Source organism: Phasianus colchicus, chromosome 2 (genome assembly GCF_987193195.1).
Source record: "Phasianus colchicus chromosome 2, bPhaCol1.hap1.1, whole genome shotgun sequence".
Lineage (NCBI taxonomy): Eukaryota > Metazoa > Chordata > Aves > Galliformes > Phasianidae > Phasianus > Phasianus colchicus.
Genome location: NC_143437.1, coordinates 54981715 through 55007988, shown reverse-complemented (window position 1 = coordinate 55007988; position 26274 = coordinate 54981715). Strand labels below are relative to the sequence as shown.

Genomic DNA, 26274 nt, shown 5'->3' with positions numbered 1-26274 from the left:
GGTTCTTGATTCAAGACCTCCTGTAAATGTGATTCTTGTGAACTAATGTATAATCAACCTCATACATGACTTTGTATTCACATTATAACTGGATAACTATCATTAAAAACATTTTTAATAAAAAAAGCAACACAGAAGTAGCAATCAGCTGATAAAAAATGCTCCTCCAAGATTTCAGGTGTGCAGAGCTGGAAGTTTACTTCAGAATAAAACACAGACATAGGGGGAGAATCAAAACTTTTAGGAGTTGTACTTGACCATGTATTTGGACAAAGCAGAATTACACTGCATATAACAAACAGTAAAATTTCTTAAAAGTTGTTACAAATATTTTACTTTCTAACTGTACGATCATTAACATAGTTTACTATATCAAGATTTTTTTTCCTAAAGGCTTAAAACAGAAAAAACAATCCTTCTAAACTACTTCCAACAGTAAAATTTAAGTAAAATGCTTACATTCATTTGACAACAAAAAGAACATATTAAAAACGTTGTGTGGGTGGTGCAAAAGCTGCTCTTTCAGCTTTCGTCCAGGGTTATTCCTGTAGAAAGAAAGAAAACAGTCTTCTTGTAAACAGTTAATAACCAAACACTAAAAATATTTTTCCAAGTGATCTTCCACCTCCCCTCCAACAATCACCTGAGATTCTGTAAGAAAATTCACATATTTTGCACTTCACCAAACTGCATACCTTTTCCTCCTTGCGTCTGTCCTTATCTTCGTTGTTCTCCATCGTTTCTTCTTCATCTTCCACAATCCCATCCCCTTGGTATTTGTCATGTGTCCACTTCGGACTGCTACCTGACTTTTTGAAGTTAAAACGCCCTCTGCCACGTTGGAAAGTACCACGGCCCCTTCCTCGTTTGGCCCAATAATCCACACCATCATCTCTGTCATCATGCTATAATATACCAAACAATAAGGTTACAACACCTCTTAAATGCTGTACTCTGAAGCAAATTTACACTATGTACAGAAAAAACAATGAAGAAAAAAACTGAAAACAATTCAGATAATCTGTATATTACATTATGAAACATATCCCTACAATTCATAATGCTATAACTAAAAGTACCTCGAAAAACCTGATTTAAGAGTCATTATTAGCCATGGGTATGTCCACTGTAACAAACCAAATCTGTCACTTATTTTTTCAGTCATCAGAAATAAGTACTCACTAGTTTTTAGCAAGGAAAAAACATTAAAAGGAAGGAACTCTAGGAATGTGCTTTTCTTTTATTTTTATTTTTTTTAACTATAAGGCAAAGAGAATTCTTTATATTTAAGGAAAGATAACTGAAGGTTTTCAGAAACCCTGCTTTGCTTGTGCAAGGTAATGCAAATCATTTTTAAACTACTGAAATCTGATATTAACAAGAGTTTCTCTCGTTAGTCAGCATTACATTTGCTATGTTGGTGCTAAATACAGGATTGGGCATGTCTTCTGGCAAACATTCCATATGTGGACACAGTAGAAAATGATTTAATATAAAGTGTTTACACTTGGAAGAATGATGAACACCTGTTCCAATATCTACTTTAACTTGTGATTTGGAAAGAAATCTAAACTGTTATAAACATAAGTAGCTTACTATTATATATTATTCAAGTATTTACAGGGTGGCTTTTTTTTTTTTAAACAAACATTCCTGAAGATGAAAAAACTAACAGCTCTAGTCAGTCATTTTTTTTCTAGCTATCACAGAACTTCCTCATGAACAGTTGATCACATCCCTCTATATGCAGGTGGAAACAGGGAGAAAACTTTATATACACATGTAAATTGAAGTTGTGTTATTCACTGGATTACCTGTCAATATATTTGTGGGGAAAAAAACACTACAGGAAAAGGTCTTATCTTCACTAACTAATGTTTTTCAATGGTGAAACGATATCCTTAGAAGTTGGCATTGTAAGGGAAATCAGCTGCAGCAGAGACTAAATGTTCAGTACACTAAGCTACTCACTGGTTAGTTATATCAATAGTCCTCCATTAATAATCTAGATGGGGGGCAAAAAGGCATAACTAACATCACTTATGCCTATCATTACTCAGGTAAGAACAGAAAGGCTGCTAATAGCAGAGTTGGTCCACATCCATCCACACAAATACTGTTAGCTTTTCCTGATCTTTCATTTTTGTGGGTTTCTAGATAAATGTAAAAACAAAGCTTGAATGCCAAACTGAGATAAATCCACAAAGACACAGCACAAGTCTTTTTGCTTTTGTTTTTCATATTTTTAGCCAGAGTATGCCTTCTTTGCTATCTCACTGATAAATACGTTTTAGAGAAGAATTCTACCTTAAGCTTCAGTTATTTCCAGCCTGCCACAGAAAAACAAGAGAAGCTAGGCACTGCAAGAACTCGGGTATTTTCTTGATTACATAACTGCAGTCACTCTCTCAACATGCATGCGACTTTTGTAGCTGTCAATTTCCTTAACACCAGACATAAAAACACACTCGGAAAAAACAAAAGCATGCATAAGATAGAATTCTCTACACCCACCAAGAAATATTTCTTGCTTTTTGGGGTATATTCAGGATCCCACTCCTCTTCCTTCGGTCTCTTTTGAAAAGTAGTATTTGAGTTGCTGGGACCAGTATTTGTTCCAGCAAAGACTCCTCTGGCTCTTCCTCTGCCCCTAATTCGAAACTGATTAACCAAAATGTTATTTTATTTAAGCCATTTACACAAAACCACAACAAAAAGCTCAAGTTTTCTGTACTGAAAATGCTCATTCTGTTCTTAGTTAAAAATTTAAAACTATTTTTTAAGAAGTCACATATTACCTTAAGTAATATATTCAAGCATTCACTTCAAAATAATGATTCTACTAAATGTAAGAATCAAAATAAGTACACCTGTGTTCTTGGTATAAATTAACCTACATTCACCAAAATGAAATTTCCTTTGACTGCTGGTAAGTCAGACTGCTGCAACAAAGGTTGAAATAAGCTTCTGAAGCTGTCTGCAGACAGAAACAAACAGAAAAACCTAGACTGAAGGGGGAGGAAACAAAACTTTCGGGGGGGGGGAAGTGAAGTCACTTAGGGAGACAATCATATCTGTCATGAGAAAATGATTTTAGAATACATACAAATAATGCATTCTGCAAGTAACTGTCCGCTTTGTGCCACTCATTCTCAATTGAGATTCAGTTATGCATTTTAAAGCAGATTACATTTCAAATGAGTAAACACTCCTTATCCCGAAAAACAACTACCTATTGTGTAGAGCAACAATCTTGAAGTATCTTTAGTGTTCTTTATCATAAATTAACAGAATTTTAAGATAAAATTAAAAAGTTTCACTGCAGCATAGAAAATATTTAACACAGAGTACACCGAGTAGTAATATATCCAGTTTCCTCAGCATGCAATACTTTCTGCAAGCTAAAGACTTAAGTAGGAATTTATCCACACATTCCCCACTTAAGAGAAGAATGGTGAGGTTAGGAAGATTATTAAAACCTTACTACAGAACATGTTTTCTATATACAACCTAATTAAAAACAAGTCTGAGTCTTCAGAGCTAACAGAACTAGGACTGGAAATTAATTTCATTTACTAAAACTAAGTATGCCCCATAAACAGATAGATGTAATTAACTTGAAGAAAAAAAAAAAAGTTCTACACACACCTAATTCCAGTAAGCTACAACATCTAATGCAGAATTTATGCTGGATAGCTTTAGAAGTGCTTTGAATCAGTCTGAAAAAGTAAAAGGCTACAAAACCTTCCAATATACTTCAGAAACTAAAAACATTCTACTTATCCTTATTTCTGTTTTTCTCCTTCAAAATTATTCAGAGCATTTATGGTTTTATGCTACAAATAACAAGCACGGAATTCAGCATTTCAGCCTATCAATAAACATTAGTGAAAAGTCAACACTAACTTAACAGCAAACTGACAGTTCAGCTTACAGAAGGACTTCCTGTACTCAGTCAGCCACTCTCCCCATGGTATTACAGCTTCCTATTTTAGGGAGTATTTACAACAAAAACATTTTCTTTACTCCAAAACCAAAGAAGTACTTACTTGAATTCAGACACTATTAGCCTAAATCACAAAGACATTTCTACATTGGTCATCTAGTAGTATCTTACAATACTACCCACTCTGTACCCTGAAGTAGAATATTAGAATCAACAGGTTGGCCTATTTAAATACTTCTCTTCAGTAACTGTTTGGTTGATAAGCATTTGTGTGATCGTGCATGTCATTACAGAACATCAGTTATTAATGCAGTCATAACTGGAAGTCACCATCAGTCTTATTAGTAACTAACATTTCCACTTCATGGCTACTGAAATTTCACATGAAGTACTACCTCTCTTTAAAACATATATAATCTGATTTTATAAAGCAGTAAAGCTGGCACTGATTATGAGATTAAAAAAAAGTATTCTCTTCGTGAGAGGAGAGGGTTTTAAGCTCTATTTTTAACCATGTGAAGCTAGCTTATGCACCTAGGAACTGGGCAGTAGTGTCATATAGAAGATCTGCACCATCGAAGTTTTGATATATTTACACCACATACCTGTCCCTTTGTTAATTATATATAAGAACAAGAAAGAGGGAAAATTGAATTTTTAGCATTAGAAATTTGGCACTTGGATTATTTTTCTTTTTTTTTTTTTTTAAAGTAGCAACAACTCTCAAGACTGAAGATCCAAACCTTAAGTGCTGCACATCTCACATGCATTTTAGAAACTCTCTTCTCTGCAGTTCAAAACTTATTTTGCACTACTACGAACAAGATATGTTTATACCAAACAATGCCTCTTTACCTTATTTTGTCTTAAATACAGGCTACACAAAGGAACTACTGGGAAAAGCATGTCATTACTCCTACCCATTATCTTTTGTCCACCCACAAACAGACCTTTAAGGCATTTTTAATTTCTGCATGGATGTTTTTATTTCCAATGCCTTTTCTATTACTTAATCTTTTCTAACGCTGCTACATTTCCCAGTAAGTTACGCTAACTTGCAATTTTTACCTTTAAAAATGTTATGAAGACCATGAAGGTCAACATGGTATTTTCCAAATCTCAATGCTAAAACACATTCCAGAGCTAGATTAATATGCTTGCATGCTTACTGTGGCTAGTACAGGCTACAGAAACACTGGAAAGTAGCAAGCATACCATCTCCTCTCCCCAGTATAGTTCTTTTCCAACATGTGTTTCATTGTGCACCATTCTCCATTAAATAGTTTGCAGACATCACACACAAAGGAGATTAAAGTAAAATTGAAAGTTATGGAGAAAAGAAAACAAACTGTAGAGAGTAACAGGTAATAGATCACAAGATTTCATCTTTATAGAAAGGTCAATTTTAATATCCTGTTAGGATACAGTATAATTACAAAACAGCAAGGAAGAAACAAGAAATCGTTTTTCTAATCCTTACACTAGGGTTCTCTAATACTGTACTACTGAATATTTACACACCAAATAAGACTTCTATTGGACAAGACTGAAAGAAAAGCACTGCAGAATTGGTACATCATGTAAAAGAATTCAAGAATCACAACTATGAAAAAGGTCTACACTAACATTAAGTACTGCAACAATTCATTTAATCTGTTACACTATTGTTACAGTCTTCATCATTTGGGGGAAGAACAGGAGAAATACAACTTACAAAGGTGCCTCTCGGCCTGCTGACTCCTGCAAAACCAGAGTATTCTTTCTGTTCGTGGTGAGTTTTGAACTCTTCATCTCTTTCTTTCTTGCAATCCTTTTCTTCTCGAGAACTGGATGAAGAAGCAGATGGAGAGGAAGATGGAGAAGATCTAGCACGGTCTTGCTCTCTTTTTTGCTTACTGAAAAATAAAAAGATACACTGTGTGCTGTTTTAAAAGCACTAGATAGACTGTAACATGCTATACTAAAAGGGGTTTCTTTATATTTAAAAAAAACTATCCCCCATCTGGTTATAAAGCCACACATATATGTAATGTATTTCAGATGCTAAGGCAAGAAATAGTTTCACTTTCCAGCCTCTTCTTAGACATTTAAAAGGACTAAACATACACTACTGTTAGTGAGTTGGAAAACAGCAGTCTGCAAACTGCAGAGTTTTTCTAGGTTGCCATTAAGAGGTTCTGTTACTTTTAAGATCTGCCTTTCTCTGAGGCAGAAAGAAAAAAAAACAGAAACCAAAAGGGAAGAAAACCCTCAAGGCAAAGCTTTACAGAAATTTTACATAATTCAGTTTGCATACTGTTGAGAACACACAGTATGGGCTGCCCTATGAAGATGCCGGTATGAATTGCCAGTGGAAGGTAATGTGGATACCAGAGTCAGAAAGTATATGGGAAACAGAAAGCATAAGAACTCACTGCATACCCAGTACAAAGCAGGATAATAAATCCCACAGCAAGACTTTTGGTAATTCCCTAAAGCTCTAATTTGACCCAACTTAAAAGACAACATTACTCGAAGGAAGGTTATACCTGATGAAACTCTTACCACTGCTACACAGTATCCACTGAAATATGCTAATCTTTTTTTCCTTAGAAAATAGACCACTGGCTTTAGGAGAGAAAAAAACAAAAAAGATTCCCCTTCTCACCCATGTTAAATCTAAGTATCAATAAGATTCTCATACTCTGGGTGTTATGAGTTGAAAAAGTGCGGAATCAAGCATAACGAACCAAAGTTCTTACACAAATTGTTTATAGAAATGTACTGCATTGAAGTCCAACCTCCTGATGTAGCCTGGATAATAGGACAGATTAATTTGTCATTTTTTTTTTCAGTGTTAGCTTGCTATTCCAAAGTTTTTGTCCTCATCCACCATAAGCCGTGTAAAAGACAGATAATACATATTTGCTGTAAAACAAATAATTTTATTTGTTTAAATTTAAACGTTCCATTAAACATCGAAAATTGAAAGCAATTAAGCTTACAATTACAAAAGGTTAATTAGAGGCTAAAAACCTAGAGATTTCAAACATTTACCTGTCATCTTTATAAGATTTGTAATCCTTGTAATCTTTTGAAGTTTTCTCCTGCTTTCTTGACCCACTGGATTCCCTGGAGCCCTTTGAGTCTCCTCGCTCTTTACTTCGCTCTTTTCTACGGCGGTCAATGTCATGCCGAAGATCAGCAGAATCACATCTTAATTTTTTATCTCCCTGTAACCGAAAACATGTTTCTGACTGAGACTTTGAAAGAAAACATCCAGAAGAGAATCTGTGGAGGTGAACCATGCCTCAATTTTCAAAAAGACAAGACAGAATTTACAACAACTCTTTAGCACATAAACTGAGCTTAAGGTGAATGCCTTTTACAGGCTAAGTCTGAGAACAGCTAAGATTTTACGCTTTAAACAAGCGTTCCCATTGAGCCAGCAGTACATCTACTGTCTGATACAGACAGACCATAACATGTTTTCTGGTAGGATATCTTGGTATACATTTTTTCCAGTTAATTATTGATAGCAGAGCACATGTACCTTTTTACATTCAGCCATGGTACTGTGCACATCAGCACTTTTTTCTCCTTCATCTCATTCATCGTCTTTGGACACAAAACGTGTCAAGAAACACCCAAAAAAAAGGAAGTTAGGAGGCATATTGATCTTATATGCCATAGTATCAATATATTCATGTTGTGCTACACAAACTTCTTAGGCTTCTTAGCAAGATTCACAGAAAAAAGTTCTGAAATGCAAATATTCCACATAACATAAGTTGTTCTAAAAGACTGAGATCCACAAACTCACATGAAGTTAGAAGTTCATATTCAAAGGGAAAAAAGTCACATTAAGTTTAGAAATAAAATACTTAACGTTTATTTAGAACCTACTTTTTGACTTTCTTCTTTAAAGACCCTCTCTTCACCTGCTAAACGGGTATGCTTCCTCAGGGCACTTGGAGAGATGTCAATCCTCCTAAATGTAAAATAAAAGCAGTGTCTAGCCATACATGTATGCAACTGTTTATGGCCTTACATAGATCAACAGAAGTCTGAATAACAAGGCACTTCAGCAGCAGAACAAACTCTTGCATATGAAGTCCCACCACCTGAATACAGAAGCAAGCCAAAAATTAAAAACCTTGGTTTTGTTCTTTGAAGTATACTAAAAGACAAATACACTAAAACGGCTGTTTAGTTTTTCACATTTCCAGGAGAGATTTCAAGATGATAATTACTCCAGAAGATCAGTATATATAACCAGTTTGATATCCAACCTTCCAAAAAAAAAAAAAAACCCACTATCAACACTGACAGCTTGTTGTACAGTTAAAGTTACTTCTCAGTTAAGAGATCTTACAAAGTTGAAAACTGAGATAATATAACATCTCACACAACGCAAATAGAGTATACACTGCATCACGTGACCAGAAGCACACAATCAGAAATTGCAACCTTCCAGGCTCTCTGATTTAAAGAGAAAAAATTGCTATAAATTAATAGATACAAAAACTAAAGTGATACCAGATGGAACATTTGACACCAAAGAATAAAGCTGAGGATAAAAAAGCAGCCCTGTACATGCAAGACATTTCTCTCTCAATATTTGAGCAGTGTATGTGAAAAAAGTAAATATATCCCAAATGAGATGCAGAGATAGAAAAGATACGTGCTATAAAGCCACAGATAAAGCCAGAGTTGATTCATCTGAGTTTTCCTCTATAGAAATGTTTTTGTTTGGTTTTGGTTTTTTTTTTCCCCAGGGTTTGTTGTTGGTGTTTTGGTTTGGGTGTTCTTTTTTTGTTTGTATTTGCACAGAAATCAACAAAGTATTACATACAGAACAGAAATAAATATTCTGAGTTCTTGAACAAGAAATATTAGCAGATATTATTTGAGACATAAGCAATTAACATATACCTATGTATTTCTGGGCTCTTTTGCCGAGTGCAGTGCTCTTCAGTTGCTTTTTGATATGCAGTGAACCTCTCATTTAGGGTCATTCCAGCTGACTTGAAGTATTGCTCTGTTGGTTACAATAGAAAAACACTGTTTCATTAGTTTAATTCAACTGACAGGTATTTTACTCCTGACAGAAAGGCAAGTAGCAGGCAAAAACAATATTTTCAGTAAAAGTATCAGAACAACAAGCAAGAGTGGGCTTTTCTTATTCTTACACATTCTGTAATCCAAACAAAGATACAGTGCACAGAATCACTGCAAATCTACTTATAATTACACCATGGCTGTATTAAATCTAATTCAAGCATCATACATGGATTAGACTTGTTCATTTTCAGTGACATTCTTCTCTAATGAAATAAACAATTTAAGTGATTTCTACTTTGTCCATAAGAAAAAAACATAAGATTACTTCAAGTTGTGAATATTTGCAAGAAGTACATTTTACAACTCATCTCAACTTTAAGTTAGCATTAATTCAGTAAACACATTTAAGTAATGTATGTTTCAATAACTATAAGGATGACCTAATAACAAGTCATTTCTTAAAATAATACCATTTCTTGATTTGAAGTTTTAACGAGCAATTCAAGACAATTAACACATCCAAATGTAAAATATATTCATTTAAGCATCTGGCATCTTGGCAAACCTGACAGCTTCTCTGACAAATTTTCTTTTGCTCTCAGAGACAATTAAATTAGCAACAGCAAAACTCAAGTTTTCAAACCAGCTCAACAAATGTGTTTAAATGTAATATAGAAATACATAAAGTCATGAGCTATGAAATGTTACATATGAAGCAAGCTATCTGCTTAACAGGTCAACATACATCTGTATCAACTTACCGCCCGGCATCCAGTATTTGTCTCATAACCAACCATTAAAACTTGAAACGGCCACTACAAGGGTAGTGCCTCAATCATAATTCCATCAAACACAGGAATTTGAGCTAGCAACTCTGTTTTTATGCCATTTTTGCCAGGAAGACAGAAGGTTCAACTTTGCCTGTTTGGCATCTGTATCTTTCAACAGCTATTTTACTTTTGTAACATGGATTTTGCCATTTCAAAACACATTCCAGGACCTATTTATAATGAAAAAGAAAACATCACTGGGCATTTTCAGCTCTACATTAATCAAGAGCTGTTCAGACTGGTCGCATCACACCAATAATGAACATAACTTCAAATCGTCAAAATAGTTACTAAATCTGATCACAGTAAGTTTGAAATGCATAGAGAAGTTCTCCTTTCAAAAAACAGTCATAACTTTACATATACTAAAAACTTGACCAGATACTCTGTTAAACTGTCACATTTACCAGTTATCTGTTTAACAGTCTACAGAAAAAGTCTTAATTTTGTGATCAATACATAAGAGTTTCAATAATATTTCACCTTCAGTTTACACGTGCCATTTAAGCCAAACTCTCATTGGATATAGATCTGGATCTCTTATCAATAAGAATGATTTTCTAGCAATGATAGTTACACTCTAAGCAGGTGTCCCAATAGTATTTTGAGTCTGCTATGTTAACATAACCTACCACCACTATTGCTTTTTTTTCTAAGCAATTCAAAACACACAGTCATTTGGCCTTAGCTGCCTAGAGTTACTTCAAAAACAAAATAAGACTTGAAAAAACATACCTCTTGCCTTTACCAAAATCTTCCCTATTTTAAAAGCTAAAGTATATTTAAAACAATGCACACAGATAGACACACCCAAACTTCTCACCTCATTTAGCATTTTGACATTCCCCTTTTATATGATGATATGGTAAGTAACGTTCACCAGCAAATTCTTTCATAGTATATTAAATACAAGAATAAGACAACAGCCTGGTAAAATTTAAGTAAATGCTACAGAAAAAAAAAAAAAAAAGAATTTAAAAACACTCTAGATATCCTCACTGGATTTTAAGGAATTATCTATTCTTGAATGAGAAAACTTTGTCAGTATGTGACTTGAATAAAATACACCCACTTTGTCAGTTTGTTTTCTTTTTTCCCCCACAAGGAAGCAGTTTAATTTTATTATAGTAAGCAACCGGCACTACTGTTAAACAGGAAAATAATTAGCATATAAACGATTTAATGGAGATTTACTTAACCCACGCTAAGCCTCTAGAAGTTAGATTCTCACATCCAACAATACTGTTAAGTAAGAATAAAACAAAGTAGTGTACTTTACGATCATTTAGAGAACCACTTCTTACACTGTATTAGTTTGAGACCAAAACCAGCTTTCCAGTAAACATCTGGATATGAGTTCTAAACTGCTCCAAAAGGAGATGCAATACTATATGAAGTGGTGAAATGACATTCAAATAGAATTGAAGTAAAAAGATTAAGCAATTTAGTATGCTTAAGCTTTACTGAAAAAATTTAGCAAAGTATGTGCTACTCTGGGTTAAAAATTTAACAAGAAACACAGTATGACTATTCTTATGCTCTAGACTGCTTGCTTTTTTGATACTTGTTTCAGTGGCTATTATTTCTCTAATTATTATACGTATACCTCAAAGGAAAAGTTCAACTAAATCAACATTAAGAAGGCTGAAATCTTCCTCTACTACAGACAGCTAACAGTCTTAGCTAACAGTCTTAAATGCTATTACTGAATGAGTAAATTGAACACATACCTTTGACATGATGAACCAAGGACACTATATGCTGAATAAATGACTCTGACGTGCTTTTGCTGGCCTGTGGCAACTTAATGTGGTCAAAGATGGATCTGAACTCTTGCTCCTTCTTGACGGAATGGACAAGTGTGCTAGCAAGTAGCCTGTCTTTAGTCAAGGAAGCAGGTCTAAAAATGCATCAACAACAGAAAAGACACACAAAAAGAAACCACTAGTTTAAATAAAGATGAGTGACAGTGCAAGCAGGTGGAGAACCACTTTGTCAAGTGGAATAATTTACCTATTGGAATCGTCAAGAGGTACTGGTGCCATTTTGAGTTTAACTTCAGGACGATGCGAGTCACTGGCTATCATTTTGATCCTAAGTGGGCTCTCCTCTCTGAAGGTGGACTTTTCTCTCGCATCCAGATTCTTGTGTAGAGGGGGACTGTAATCAAAGAGTTCTTTGAGCTTTTCAGACTTTACCTGCTCAGGTGACTGAGTTTCTTTCTTCATCGTTAGTCTCTCAGAACTCTTGTCTTCGTCCTTGTGCTTATCTTTTGCTGTACTAGGCCTTTCCGCTATATAGCCAGTCTCTTTAGGCTTGTAACTTTTCTCATCTCTAAATCCATCGCTCTCTCTATTGCCCTTCATTGTTATTTTAGATTTGTATTTGGTTCCTTCCTCCTCAGCATTCCGGTGAGATGCAGTAGGAAAATTTTTACCCTGATCTGCCAGGACAGACTTTCTGAACTGTCTGTAATCCTCTGTCTCCTCTGTGTCCTCCCCTTCAGAGTCATTAAACTTCTCTTTCCCAGTCTCTTTATCAACGAAAAAGTCTAAAGTTTCCTGATCCTCCCATTCCCTTTCTCCCTCTGTCCTCCCTTTTTCTGATCCTCTCTCCTTCTGGGCCTCCTTCTCCCTGGTATTACCCCTATCAAGCAGGTATACTCTAGACTCTTCATCTGTGTACCTGTGGATAGCAAAGAAGAGACTGGTAACTCTGGATTGCATTCATTCCAGTTCACTTGCATTCCTCTTTTGCGTCAATCCCACACCAAAAAGAAAAAACATACTCCACTGAGACATTCAACTTTAGCAAGTAAATTTCACACGCTGTTCATGCTGTACTAACTGTCATCTATGCAGTAGTGGAAACACCTGAAGAAAATAATGCCTTTCCGTAGAACACAGAGAAATTCTCCACTAGAGTTTGTAAAAAGAGCTAGTGATTAGTTTGTTCATTCTAAATTGGTACACAGCTTCACATACACTTACACCAGCCCTTTTTCTCTATCAAAATAATATTAAACTTTGATAATTCAAATCTGAATTAACTGTATGTCCCTAACTACATTCACAAATTGATTTTAGCTACAGTTTTGTCTGTACACTATCTTCACATAGGTCCAAAACACATCCACCAGAAGCAGTAAGTCTAATCTCAAGCAAGTCTGACTTTTTTTTTTTTTCTTCATTTTCTATCAGTATATTTTCACATACTAAAAACCATTGACAGGGCAAATTCATTTAGAAGTCATATGACCATATCTGTATTTGCCTATAAATCATTTTTCTAACAAACCCACCAAAATGCAAAGTAAATTAGAAAGAAAACAGTCTAATGCCAATAAGGTAAGATAACTTCCTTCTTCAGCTGCTACTGTATCAGGTATATCAAATACTTTGATAACAAATTTGGAAAAGCATGTATTCCATTGTTCCTCACATCAGTAGAATTATACTCCAAGAATATTTAGACCTACCCCACTTCTTAAGTAACACAAGTCAAGAAAAAGTTGTCACATAGCACCATACAACTAGCAATGAATGCCGTTTACGTTAACAAAAATCATAATACATCTCCTTTTTCAGACTTTGCATTTCAAATTACGTAAAGCATTAAAACATTAAAGTGCTTGAACAGAAGTCAGTGTCAAACAAACAAGTCTGATCCATCATTCATTAAAACATTAATTAATATTTTTCTGAACAGTAAACGGAATACAGGAAAATGTATCACAAACAAAAAACAAAAGGAGTCCTACAGGGATACTGGACCCTGCCCCCACTAATCACCCAACAAGAACTTGAAGCATCCTAAAGGAGGAGAAAGCTCAATTCTAACCAAACTAAAATTCTTAAAAATATTCATCAGTATTTCATATTCCCTTTTCCAAGGCACAGCGATGATCTTGTAAAAAAAATAATACTAACACTGTTACAGTTTTTTAAGTTGCAACATTAATTTTACAGTTTAATTCCTACCTTTTCAGAAACTTTCCACCTTTTACAGTTTCCTGTTCCCCAGTCTCAGGATAAAACGAACGTGTTCGAGGCTCCTCACGGGGAGCACTCTGTGATGGGATTGTCTTTGCAGGGCTTCTCCTCGAAGGGATGTGATGCAACGGGCTATTCTGAGAAGGACTATAACGGCTAGAACCATTTCCAACGGAACCAGAGCCAGACCTCTCAGGACTATGCTGAATGGAATGGGAATGTTGAGGTGTGTCCTTTGCTGAGTGGGCTGTACTAAGCAAAGGGGCATCAGAGCAAGATGAACTCTGACTAGGCGGGGTGGCAATAGAAGGACTGTGGGGTGACCTTGGACTGTTATCATACGCTGAAAGGCCAGGCCAAATATCGCCAGAAGCTGCTGATGATTTATTAAAATCGTCAAGAGATTCTGATGGGTCATGTTCAAACGTATCTTTCTGTTCATCTTGTGATTTATTTTTCAAAGGGCTATCTTGCAAAGGAGCCCCTTCAGTTTTCTTTGCCTGCTTTTCCATAGACCCACGTCTTTTGGAAGAGACAGGTGATTTGCTGTATGGGGATGAAGAACGAGATGAAGAGGACCTTGGGGACCTGGAAGATCTGTAAGATCGACGAGATCTGCTCCGGGACCTCTGTGAAGACACAGACCTTCGCTTTGGACTTCTGGAACGTGAACGGCCACGCCTAGGGCTTCGGGAGTGTCTTCGGTTCCAGACAGGCCTATAACCTCCACGATGGTATCTACCACCTCCTCCTTGGTAATACCCTCTACCTCTTCCTCTGTAACCATAGGGACGTCTCATTCCTCTATTATTTCTGTAATCTCTGCGATAATCTCTAGAATAAACACGATCCCTGCTGCGAGATCGTGAGTACGTCCTTGAACGAGACCTAGAACTAGAATTAAAAAACAAACATTAACATTTGACAACTGGAGAGAGAAAAAGAAGTGCCTCAAGACTAAATGCTAGATCTCTCTAATACAGTCAGAACTGTAAAGGCAGAATAACAGTCTTCAAGTAGTTTGCAGTATATGATCTCTATCTCATAAGGAATTTTATGAAACATTGATCTTCCGAAGAATTGTGAAACTTAGACTTCAGCATCACATGAGTAAGACATTACCAGCCTCAATGGCTTGCTTTGTTGTTTTTGTTTGTTTGTTTTAAGATATCACCACCACTTTGGAGTATGGCACTCAGTTCTCCATCCACCACTGTTCATAGCCTGGAACATGACATTAGATCACCTCCAATTTAACTGAATATACCAGCCGGTAGACAGCATGCAGCTGATAAGACAGCAAACATTGAATTCTGCCATCTCTTATTATAGAAGTGGCTATGTCCAATGGTAAGAAAGTGAAGGAAAAGACTGGAGGCAACTGAGAAGACAAGGGAAAGTTTATCTGCTGAAGCCTTAAGTTACTCCAGACCTGAAAAGCTACATGAGAGAGGTAGCAAAAACTATCAAGGAAAGAGACAGGACAATGAAAATGTCATGTGAAAGGGGGTAGAAGAATCAAACCAAGAACAAATCAAGAAGAACCATTAGCATTCTGAAACTACACCAAGGTACAGGAAAGATACAGGAAAAGAGCAGAATAGTCAAATTTTAAACAGAAGTTTTATTCAAAGCATTTTATTATCTAAAATTAAGATCCCAGTCTCATGCAAGTGAAAAATAACTTCCAGACAAAACTCAATAAACAAAAAACAATTTTTCATGCAGTATTACATGAATATACCTGTATCTCTTTTTTCTAGAGTGTGACCTGGATCTTGACCTAGAGCTGGACTGAGATCTGGACTTCGATCTTGAAGAATGTGATCTAGAGTTAGATCGACCCATTTTCCCAGTAGATAAACTTCTTCTGAGAAGGAAAAACAGTTGAAGGGAGGAGAAAGAGAGGGATGGGACTACTTAGAGACCATGTAAATAATATAAGATTTTAACACTCTAAAATAAGAATATTAGGAAGAGGTATAGCACTACCTAAACAGAAGAATTTTGAAGAAAACACATTTATTAGCAATTTAAATCTCAATATACAACATTTTAAACAATATAAGACTTAACAGAACTACAGTGCAAGCTGTTTGTCTGAAAAGATAACAGGTTTCTCAGGTTTAATTGCAAACTGATCCTGTATAAAAGGAGATAAGAAGGCAATGGAAAAAAACATTTCTACAAATTAGGACAAGAAATAATGCAAGTCTAGACCATTATACATTTGTGATCTAAATCTAAACTAAAACTAAGCTATAATTAAATTTAAATATTCCATTCATTTTATATAGTTTATAGTTATGACCATAAAATATTGGTCAGAACTACCAAGTACTCCCAGCCCTCTTCCTTCAAATGAAGCCTTTGAAATTTCTACTACTTAGGCTGGAATCACTGTATAGAAAGATTTTTATTTTTTTTTACCCAAAGCAACATAACAATTCAAGCCTGTACTTGAATTTGACTCAGCATTTGTTCATTTCTATTCTGAGACAATTCTATTTTGTTTCACACAGTATCCTTCTGTACAAAATACCCAGCACACAGCTAGACCAAAACATGGTGCAATAGCAAGCAGTCAACCAATGGGTCAGGCCCAAAGGGTTATACTAAATGGGGCTACAGCAGGCTGGCAACCAGTCACTAGTGCGGTTCTCCATGCCTCCATTTTAGGGCCAGCTCTCTTAAGTAACTTGGTGTAGGGCTAGGTGTTTTGAGCAAACTTAATGACAATACGAAACTGGGAGGAGTTACTGATTCCACTCAGGGTGGAGAGGCCTTGCCAAGAAATCTAGACAAGTCAGAGAGAGCTAGACAATCGCCAACCACATGAACTTTAACAAGAGCAAGCGCCAATTTCTGCATGGAGAAGGGGTAATTCTAGCCACACAAACAGAATGGGGGATGAGACGCTGGAGAGCAGCCCCGCTGAAAAAAATCTGAGGGTCTTAGTCAACAGCAAGTTGAACATGTGCCCAGGCAGCCAGGAAGGCCAAACATATCCCGGGGTCCATCAAACATCGCATTTCTAGCTACTCTACACTGCACTGGTGTAGTCTCACCTTGAGTACTGTGTGCAGTTTGGGGCTCCACGGTACAAAAAGGATATGAAACTATTAGAGAAACTATCTGGAGAGAGCTACAAAGATGGCGAAGGGTCCAGATGGAAAGATATGTGAGGAGTAGCTGAATCCCCTTAGTTTGCTCAGCCCAGAGTAAAGGAGACAAGAGGGGAGCTCTCATGACAGCCTATGGCTTCCTCAAAAGGATAAGCACAGGAATACATACTGATCTCTCTCTGGTGACCAGGAACAGAACCCAAAGGAACAGCATGAAGCTGCAACAAGGGAGGTTTGAGTTGAATATGAGGAAAAGGTTCTTCATGGTAAGGGTGGTCAGACACTGGAACAGCCTCCCCAGAGAAGTGGTAATGGCACTGAGCTTGCCACAGTTCAAGAAGCGTCTACACAACACACACAGACATATGGTCTAATTTTTGGGTGGTCCTGTGTGGAGCCAGGAGTTGGACTCAGTGATCCTTAAGGGTCTCTTCCAACTCAGGATATTCTGTGATTCTGTAATCTATGACTTCACAAAAGTGGAAGTCTAAAATATTAAATGAAATTGGAGAGTTTATACAATGCTTTTTAAAAATAACAATTTTGCCTCATTAACATTTTCTTTTGAGATGGCCCAGCTTAAAAAATAATGGTCACAAGAGAACAACTGAATATAAACTGTTGACAATCAATTATTCACATTTTCAACCCTTAATATGCTATCTACAATTATCTACAAAAAAAATCACTAAAACAAATGGAGGAAAAAAAGAATCAACCTTTAGCTTTTGTATCGCAACAAGCATAAAATCTCCAAATTTTCATAATGAAAATACAAGCTCAACACAACAAGCACTTTTTGTTACACTGAACTTTATGCATATAGTTGATATATTATCTGAGAAGAAATACTGAAGACAAATATATTGAATTATAGTTCAAAGTTAACATAATCACAGAGATTTTATACACATGTAAGCAAATCCAAAAGAAAAAACAGACCAACCTTTCCCTATCACTGGTCACTCTTGCCCCATTTAACTTTCCCCCATCACAGTTGCACTGAGTCTGTGTGGCCCCAAAGAGACTAATCTCATCTGAAACTAACCTAGGGAAAATATATATTGCATTATATATATTATATATATTTATTAAATAATATATAATACAGTTTTAGCCTAAACTAGCTTTCCAATTATCTAAAACTATTTAACTCAGAGAATACATTATAAGCTGTCTGTAAAAGGCTTCTTCCATTTAAAGAAAAATAATGGAACATAACATACTCAGAAGATTGGTTTCAATTCTTTGTAATCCATCTTCTGTGCATTTAATTGAACACAATCTCTTACGTTATCTAGTTCATAGACAAGTTTTTAAACAACACATGAAGTATATCAATTTTCCTAGAGCAACAGAAAAAGTGTTTTTCTATTAAAAGGAAATTTCAGACCAAACTTCAGATACATAATTAGTCTACACAACCTAATTTCAGTTTTAAAGGAAAAGGAATATTGGATTTTCCCTGTATTCTTATGCATAACAAGTGAGTATACGGTACACTAGCTGACATTTACATATGATACAATAGTTGACCATTACAGAACATACATTAATCTCAGAAAGATTTACACAATTCAGTTTACCACCAGCATAAACTTTAAGAAAAAAAATCAACATTGATTTTAAATGGTTGGGTTCAATCAGAGCACTTAAAAATAGAATTAAATTCACCTTACCTCAAGCCACAGGTCTGTGTCGATCAGTTATTTTAAAATTCTCTGTTTATGCTTTCAGCAACACAAATCCCTACAGAATAGAAAAAAATGACCATGAGAAACAAGTATTTTCATGAAAGGATCATTAACTCCTGCTTAAATGGGTTCAAACATTAGACTGTTTATCACGAAAAGGCAACATAAGAAACAGCAAATTTAGTCCTAGCCTAGTGAAACCACACATTGAGATTTGGAGTAGCTTATGTGTTAGCCGCTGCCAAGAGCAAATGTTGCTTCCCTTCCACACATTATCAGTCCTTTAGTCCTGCTTCCAGGGCTGCATAACCTTCAGCCCTTAAACCCTTCAGGTCCTTCAATGAGAAGGTTTCTGACAGACACTCAGTGTTCACATTTGTATGGTTAGTTAACTAACTGACTTAATAAAGACCCAAACAAATGCCAGATCTAGATTAAAAAAGAAGACAGCATGCAGTCAAGAGGATGAGGCAGCAAATTCATGTAAGAGTTTGAACTCTAATACACAGCTTTGTACTTAACTGGAATGATCTTTTTTTCAAAAAAGATATGGGATATGGGCTTAGTAAAACAGCAGCTTTATTTTTAGATTTCTCTGCAGCATTTATACAAGAACTACTCTGTTATGGTTTCCTATTTAAATAGGAAACGTTTGCATGACTTTAAATAACCAGCATTTTTTTCTCAAAAAAAAGAAAATGAAGTTTTTGCAGGTAAGCAGAAATAAAATATGACTGAAATAATGAACCCACTCTCAAAAGTAAGAGTTTTTCACTTGCCTCAACCTTAATTACTTCAAAGCCTTAAGAATATACAAATATAGATTCACAAATACACACTTGTAATCTAACTTGACATTAAGAAAATTCTGAAATGCCATGAAAGTGATTCAGAATTTTGCTCCAGTTCAATACAGACAGGCTGGATCTCCTAGAAATTCTGCATTTCAGCAACATGTTTGTTAAAGCCAAAGACGTTAATTGTTCCTAAATCACACTTGTAGATGAAGGAAAAATTGAAAACACTTGAACAAAAAAAAAGTAGCACTTGTTTTGATAAACCCTGCTATCAAAATTCCACTTACCATTCACTAGTAGTGACCAAGATATTTCCAATTTTTACAAAATATATGCTTTAACAAGTTAAAGTTTTTACTTCTCATCATCAGCAAGCATGAGTCTCTGAAGGAGCACAGTAGTGTATCGGACCATTTCAGATCTTGTCTAGACAAAAGGTGAGATGGCATTAGCTAGCAAAGGTTAATTAAAGCATTCTTACACAGAAAAATTAATACAAACTTCAGCTAAGTGGTTGAAGTTCAGTGCTAGATTTTAAAATCAATATTTACTATATTTTGATGTTATCTCTACATCCAAGTTTTAAAAACAATTCGCTGCTGCTAACTGAAATCAGAATCCTAACTTAGACAAGTTTTCACATCACCCACGGGATATACCATGGCTACTCTTTTTGCCAACAATTTGAAAACAAAAGAACGTTGAATAGAAAACCTTAAATACTGAACAGAAAATCTCAACTACTTTCAGTTTTGCTTCCATTTAACTGTTACAGGCAAATGCTTGACATGCAAAAAATCTTTTTCCAAAGAACTTTCATACATGGAAGCAGAAATGGAAAGACTGTTTAGACTTTTTTTTTTTAAATAAAGGTTTGCCTATGTATATATTCTTACAGTGTACGAGAATTAAAGTATTTGATCTCTATTACAGAGAATTTGAAAAACAGTGGTACATACAGAGTTACATCACCAGCAGCCTTTTCCTGGGGACTTTCTTGTCCCTGCTGTCACAGTCTGAAGTCACAACATCATGTCAGGCAATACAATAAAAAAAAGGTGCTATACACATCACATTTCTAAGCAGTAACATTAATCCACAAATCAAAAGCTGCCTCTCTTACTCGGCTGCATTAAGCTTATTTTTTGACCAGTCTCAGAAGAGACCTAGAGGTTGCAAAGTTGTGCATGAAGAATGTGATGCGAGATGCCTACTGCTAAGCATTTAAAGAAGAAACCACAATTGCAAGGAACACAGTCTGTATCTAAAACACCAGTGCTGTTATCTGCATGGTTCTGGCAACTCGAGCTTCTTTTCCCCTTGCTTTCTGCACTAAATGTGGGAAAAATCAATGCTAAACTCTCAAGCATTTCACCACGGTGTCAGAAGAAAGCTGGCTATTACAAAGGAAGCTTCTGTACCTCTACAATATTAAGTCAGAACAAGCTGGCACTACTCGTGTAAAGAAACAGTCCCATCCCTCCAGTTGTCTAGTAACTCACATTCCCGATGATTTTCTCCCTTTGCCAGCACAAGTATTTCAGCAGCCACAGTGTGAACCGGACCAGAAAACATATGGATCATGTGATTAGTTACAATACAAGTGATTTTTCAGTATGGCTCACGACACAACCCCACATCCGAGCCATGAAGGGTAAGCTGCAAGCCACCACTCAGAATTGCTTCCTTTGGCAGCAGTGCAATCCTAAGGCTTCCCTGAAACTAGCTTCGAAAGGCAGCAACAAACTCAGATCTTAAGCTTTTAAACAGTACTTGCAAGCAAAGTGCTGTTAAAGAAAACATACTACCAAACCTTGACACAGCCAACTGCATATCTTTCAAGAAACGGATACTGAGACACATTAATGATCAAACAGTCAATAAGTTTCTTAATGTAACAGCAGGTATATACGGGTGCCTTAAATCAGCCTCAGCCACCAAGCAAAAACAAAATATGCCCTAGAATCAGCAACACTATGATGAGGAAGTAGATGTCACTATTTTTCTTTCAAACACACCAAATAGTTAAGGATAAAAACCTGTTTCCGATTCCTTTTAAATATATTTATGAGCCTTTCTCACTACACTGATGTTAAAGCTTTCTGACAGATACTGCAGACACTACATATCTGCTAAACACACTAATTCAGAAATTCTACACCATATGGGAGCTTAAATAGGTATATTAGATTAGTTATCCAAATTTATACTAGCAAAACACTGCTCTCTTTCTCAGCTCAGTATTATTTTAGCTATCTTATACTTATTAAATAGCTGTTATTACTCTTGTTTATGCATTACTTGAAAGCTATCAATAAGATTTAATTTAAAAACTCTTGTTAAGGAAATTCACAAGCTGTTGTCAAAATGCATTTTCATTCTGAGATCCAAGCTTCAAAAGAAAAAGGATTATACAACAAGAATCAGGGGATAAGCCAGTCCTCAAGAAATCCTACAGAATTTCTAATAGTCTTTCATTATACATATGTTAAGACCAACTTCTCTTTAATTTATTAGGACAGCAATGTAAGGTACCATTCAGTGCTTGTGTATCTGCCTTAAAATAACCACACATTCTTATCCAATCTACTTCCTCTTGTTTTAAATGTCCCCAAGCTTACCAGCAGCACATCACAAATAAGAATAGAACACAATTCATTAGCAACTGTAAACCTGTACCTCCTGGATAATCACCTGCCCAGAATTCTACAAATACTACTGAAATATCATAATAAATTTAAACAAACTACTTCAGGCTGTACAAATAAAAGCTGAGGAACACATTTTGTTCCTACTTCATTTTTTTTTCCCTACCATTTCTATCAAAAACCATTTCCTACCTTCCCTATCATCTTCATAATGCTTGCATGATTACAAAAACTGAACAAACTCACATTAAAAAAATTACAGCATGAAAATTCAACTGAAACAGTCAAATAAACAGAACATTTGTGTAAGAATATAATTCCTAATTTATCCATTTTTAGTATAAAACTATAAAAGTATACAAAAAATTATTTAAAAACTAATCTCCAAATAGAAGCAAGAGCAGCTCTGTAGAATAATCGTATGATTGATAGCTGTTCCGTTATGTAAAACTAAAGGCAAACATAACCACATTTCTCTTCTAACTAAAAACACCAAAATCAAAATGACTATTTCTGTGAATTTTGTCAAAACAAAAACAAAACAAGAGAACTGCTGCTATTTTGTTTGGCTTATTTTTTTATTTATTTATTTTGTTTGTTTGCTTAATCAGATGTTTTCATGCTCCCTCCTTCAAGAGTGGTTTCTACAATCTCTTTACAACAGTCTGCTGACACAAAGGGCCATTCTCCCCCTCCTCACTCCAAAGACTGATATGCAGAGGTACGCGGTGAGCTGAACTGATTCAGAACAGAAAACATCAGGAGAAAAAGACAAAGCTGACTTTAGAGCCACATCACCTTCTAGATCCAGCTTACCACAAGGCTGGGTGAGAGCCAATGCCAGCACAATGGCCGAGAAAACAAGGCACCTCTTCCGAATACATTTGGGAAAAACTCTCCCAACAGATTGAACAGAGTCTCACATCCTTCAGTCGTTTCCCTTACCTACTTCCACTACACAAACCCCAAATGCTCTCCGGCATTCTGCAAGCTCATAAAGCACAAGTGCTCTTTCACAACCAGCCTAAGTCAAATCCACCTCAGTAAGCATAACCCATCTGCAAACAACAGCTCCCTACTGTTGACCCAAACTGCTTCAAGTTTTCTGCAGCCCCCACTGCAACAGGATCTTCCCCACTGCATGCATGCCTTGCCACGTCCCCAAAGAAGGCAGGCACAGCCTTCACCTGTGGACTGTTGGAGCCAGCCTCTCAGAAGCTTTACTCCAGCCACAGTCAGCTCAGGAGGGAGCCAGCCACCTTTAAGTACTGATACATGTAACACATCAAAACTCTTCCAGCCACTCAGCAACGCTGTCACTCAACACCAAAAAGGTAAGTAGGAGGAAGAAACTCTTCCCCTCTCACCACTAGAAGCTACATGTTCGAAGTACATTCTATGCCAGAATCTTTGTCCCTTCTTACTTATCCCCTCTTTGTTTAATGCAACAAAAAGGAAGCACAAGAAGGAAAACAGCTGGACAGTATTTTCCTGGGACCCCGTGCTCTAAATCAACCCTTTCCAAACTGAGAACGATTTTTCTGAGATATGTTTTCTATATACCTACAGCAAGCCAACCATTACTCAATCTCAAACAGCTCCATAAGTGACTGTTTGAAGTGTGGAGCACTCCTTTGTTTTGCATGCCCCTGGGTCCTCCTGTAGGAAAATTTAACTGTTAGAGCAAAACTTTGATCTTCATGATAAAGGAGTGACAAGTGGTAGCGAGGTGTTACAGTATCACCACCACATGCAAAGCAAAAAGCTGATTTCTTTATGAAAACTAAAGGTTCCGAAGCAAACAAAAAATAAACGACAAGAGCCTGGGGCAGCGGTACACCATGGTGCGATAGGGCTGGGGATGTAACGGCCTCGTTCAGGGAGGGGCACAAACACTAGCATCGAGGAGTCGGAGGGAGATTTCTAAGCAGGGCGGCAAAGGCCCAGCAAGGGAGCAGCAGCAGCACAGCATTAAGGCATTAAGACACGGGGGCCTGAACAGCTTTCAGGCCTGAGAGGAAGTTCCTGCCGCAGGCCCAATGCCAACCGCACGCAGGGCAGCATCTCCTCACTCCAGCACCCTTTACTCCCCGCGAAGGCAGCACGGCAGTCGCCCAACCAGAGACCAACGCTGCTCGGCGACCCCTCGGGCTCATCTCCCCCACGAAGGGCGTAGAGGGCCGCGGAACCGGCCGTAGGTGTGCGGGCCCACCGAGAAAGGCCGGCTTAGGGCGGCCTAACGATCCCGGAGCAGCCCCGGGCCGCCGCCCTCCCTCCCCTCCTCTACCTCAGCTCCCGAGGCGCCGTGCAGGCTCGGGGCAGAGCGCCGCCGGCTGGACCCGACTCCCGCAGGAAGCGGCGGCTGCGGTGCGGTGCGGCCCGGCCCCTCCTCCCCGGGGCGGTTGGCGCCGCCGCCTCAGGGCCTGGGGCGCGCGGGGGCGGCGCGGCGGATAATGGCTGCGGCGCGCGGAGGTCACGCGGCGGGGGAAGGGCGGGACGGCACCGCACGGCGGAGGGGGGGGAGGGGAGAACGGAGCGGCAGCCGCGCGCGCGCGCGCGCGCGTTGGGGGGGGGGAGAGGCCGCCCCTCAGGCCTCCCCCCCGTCCCCCGCGGCAGAGTACGGCCGCCAGCATGCAGACAGCGTCCCGCCAAGCCTCGCCGCGGCCCCTTCCCCTCCACCCCTTCCTCACCTGACGGGCGGAACTCCCGGCGGCCCCGCTCCCTTACGGCAGCTCGTCGGCCATTTCCCGTCTCGCCGAAGGAAGAGACGCGGGGCCCACAGGGAAAAAAGAATCAACCACCATAGAGAGCGGAGGGACGACCGCCGCCGCGGAGCGCGTCACTTCCGCTCGGCGCGGGGTGGTGCCGGCACCGCCAACCTCCCGGGCGCCATCTTGGTTGTGGGTAGCCGGCCGCAAGCAAGATGGCGGTCGCGGGGTGGGCGGGCAGCCGGGGAGGTTGCGGCCCGCGGGCAGTATGGGGGAGCCCTGCCCTAGTGTCCCCTCCAGCCCCGTCCCTCGGCCCAGGGAGCGTCGTGTCACGCGATGACAGCTTTTGTTTCCTCCCGCCGTCGCTTTTGTGTCCTCTCCTTGAGGGCCCCGGCGTGGTTACCTGCTGGGGAGGGAGCGCGTCCTTCCACGGGCGCAGCGTGATGGGAGCTGAGTGCAAAGCGGGGCTCGGCCTGCGGATCACAGTCGGGGGGCATTGGCGATGCTCCGTGCAGCAGGAAGGAGCTCGCCTAGCAGCAGCGCTTTACTGCAGCAGCTTTTGCAGCAGATGTTTGCGTATCGCTTGGTTGCAGTGCATCAGCCCAACGTTTGGGAACGGCGGACCCGAGGAAGTTAGCTGAGTGCTTACTCTGCCGCGGAAAAGTGCGGTAAAGGGCTGCGAGTGAGCTGCGTTAGCTGGTGCACAGAGATCACAGAATCGTAGGGGCTGGAAGGGACCTCTAGGATAATGTAGTCCAACCTCAGCTGAGCGCGTCCTCAAGCAGCAGGTCACACTACTCAAATCTCACTGGTCTGATACATTTTTTAAAACGCAGAGTACGCATGAGGCAGAATATATAAATAAATACATAAATAAGTAAAGAAAACATGCATGTGGTCAGTTTTTTTGCAGAATCTTTCAATTCAGGCACGATGGCTGGGCAGCAGCCAAAACGTACTGATGGTGGAAAAAGGAACGGAACATGGGAAGCTGATGAACCCTGTAACGTTGATTTGCTGTTTCCTGTGCAAAGTAACACACTTCTTACCTCCATCTAACCTGTAGTGATGTTTTAATGTTCCAGAATATGATTACTTTTGGTGACTAAGTTCTACAAATACAGACTTCCATGGAGGTAGCCACAAACAAATGACTTTGTGCCAAAACATAAACACAGTAGATATTTTCAGTTGTAGAAGCACAGAATCATTCAGGTTGAAAAAGACACATAAGAGCACCAAGTCCAACCATTAACCCATCCCCACCATGCCCACTAACCATATTCCTCAGTGCCACATCTATGCACTTCTTGATTGCCTCCAGGGATGGTGACTCCAAAGCTTCCCTGGGCAGCCTGTTCCAATGCATCATCACCACTCTTTCTGAAAAAAATTTCTTCCTAATATCCAACCTGAACCTCCCCTGGTGCAACTTGAGGCAATTACCTCTTGTCCTACCACTGATACCTGGAAAGAAGAGGTCAGCCCTCA

The 26274-nt window shown here is 38.3% G+C and overlaps 1 protein-coding gene across 17 annotated transcripts; it reads right to left on the bottom strand.

Annotated features, from left to right (window-relative positions):
* Nucleotides 1–172: 172 nt before the first annotated feature.
* On the bottom strand, nt 173–25405 carry BCLAF1 (BCL2 associated transcription factor 1). Of its 17 annotated transcripts, none has more exons than XM_031610858.2 (15): nt 24766–24958; nt 19715–19853; nt 18616–18685; nt 17883–17984; nt 15556–15681; nt 13800–14705; nt 11833–12504; nt 11550–11719; nt 8861–8966; nt 7832–7916; nt 6983–7158; nt 5661–5841; nt 2515–2661; nt 696–905; nt 173–545 (listed from the first exon to the last, which is right to left on the bottom strand). In XM_031610858.2, exons 5-15 carry the CDS (start codon nt 15657–15659, stop codon nt 540–542), a joined length of 2763 nt encoding a protein of 920 aa, XP_031466718.2. In that variant the 5' UTR covers nt 15660–15681; nt 17883–17984; nt 18616–18685; nt 19715–19853; nt 24766–24958; the 3' UTR covers nt 173–539. The 17 variants fall into 17 exon arrangements, 16 of the variants coding, with proteins under 16 accessions (XP_031466718.2, XP_031466710.2, XP_089991866.1 ...); XM_031610850.2 differs by lacking the exon at nt 24766–24958 and adding an exon at nt 24363–24547; XM_090135740.1 differs by lacking the exons at nt 19715–19853; nt 24766–24958 and adding an exon at nt 25187–25405.
* Between the last annotated feature and the right edge of the window lie 869 nt (nt 25406–26274).

Coding starts and splice junctions, on each gene's coding strand:
- BCLAF1 (XM_090135740.1), bottom strand. CDS start 15,659: ATGGGTCGATCTAACTCTAGATCACATTCTTCAAGATCGAAGTCCAGA. Junction 11,720..11,832: donor CCTCTTGACGATTCCAATAG/GTAAATTATTCC, acceptor ATGCATTTTTAG/ACCTGCTTCCTTGACTAAAG. Junction 8,967..11,549: donor CTTGGTTCATCATGTCAAAG/GTATGTGTTCAA, acceptor TGTAACCAACAG/AGCAATACTTCAAGTCAGCT.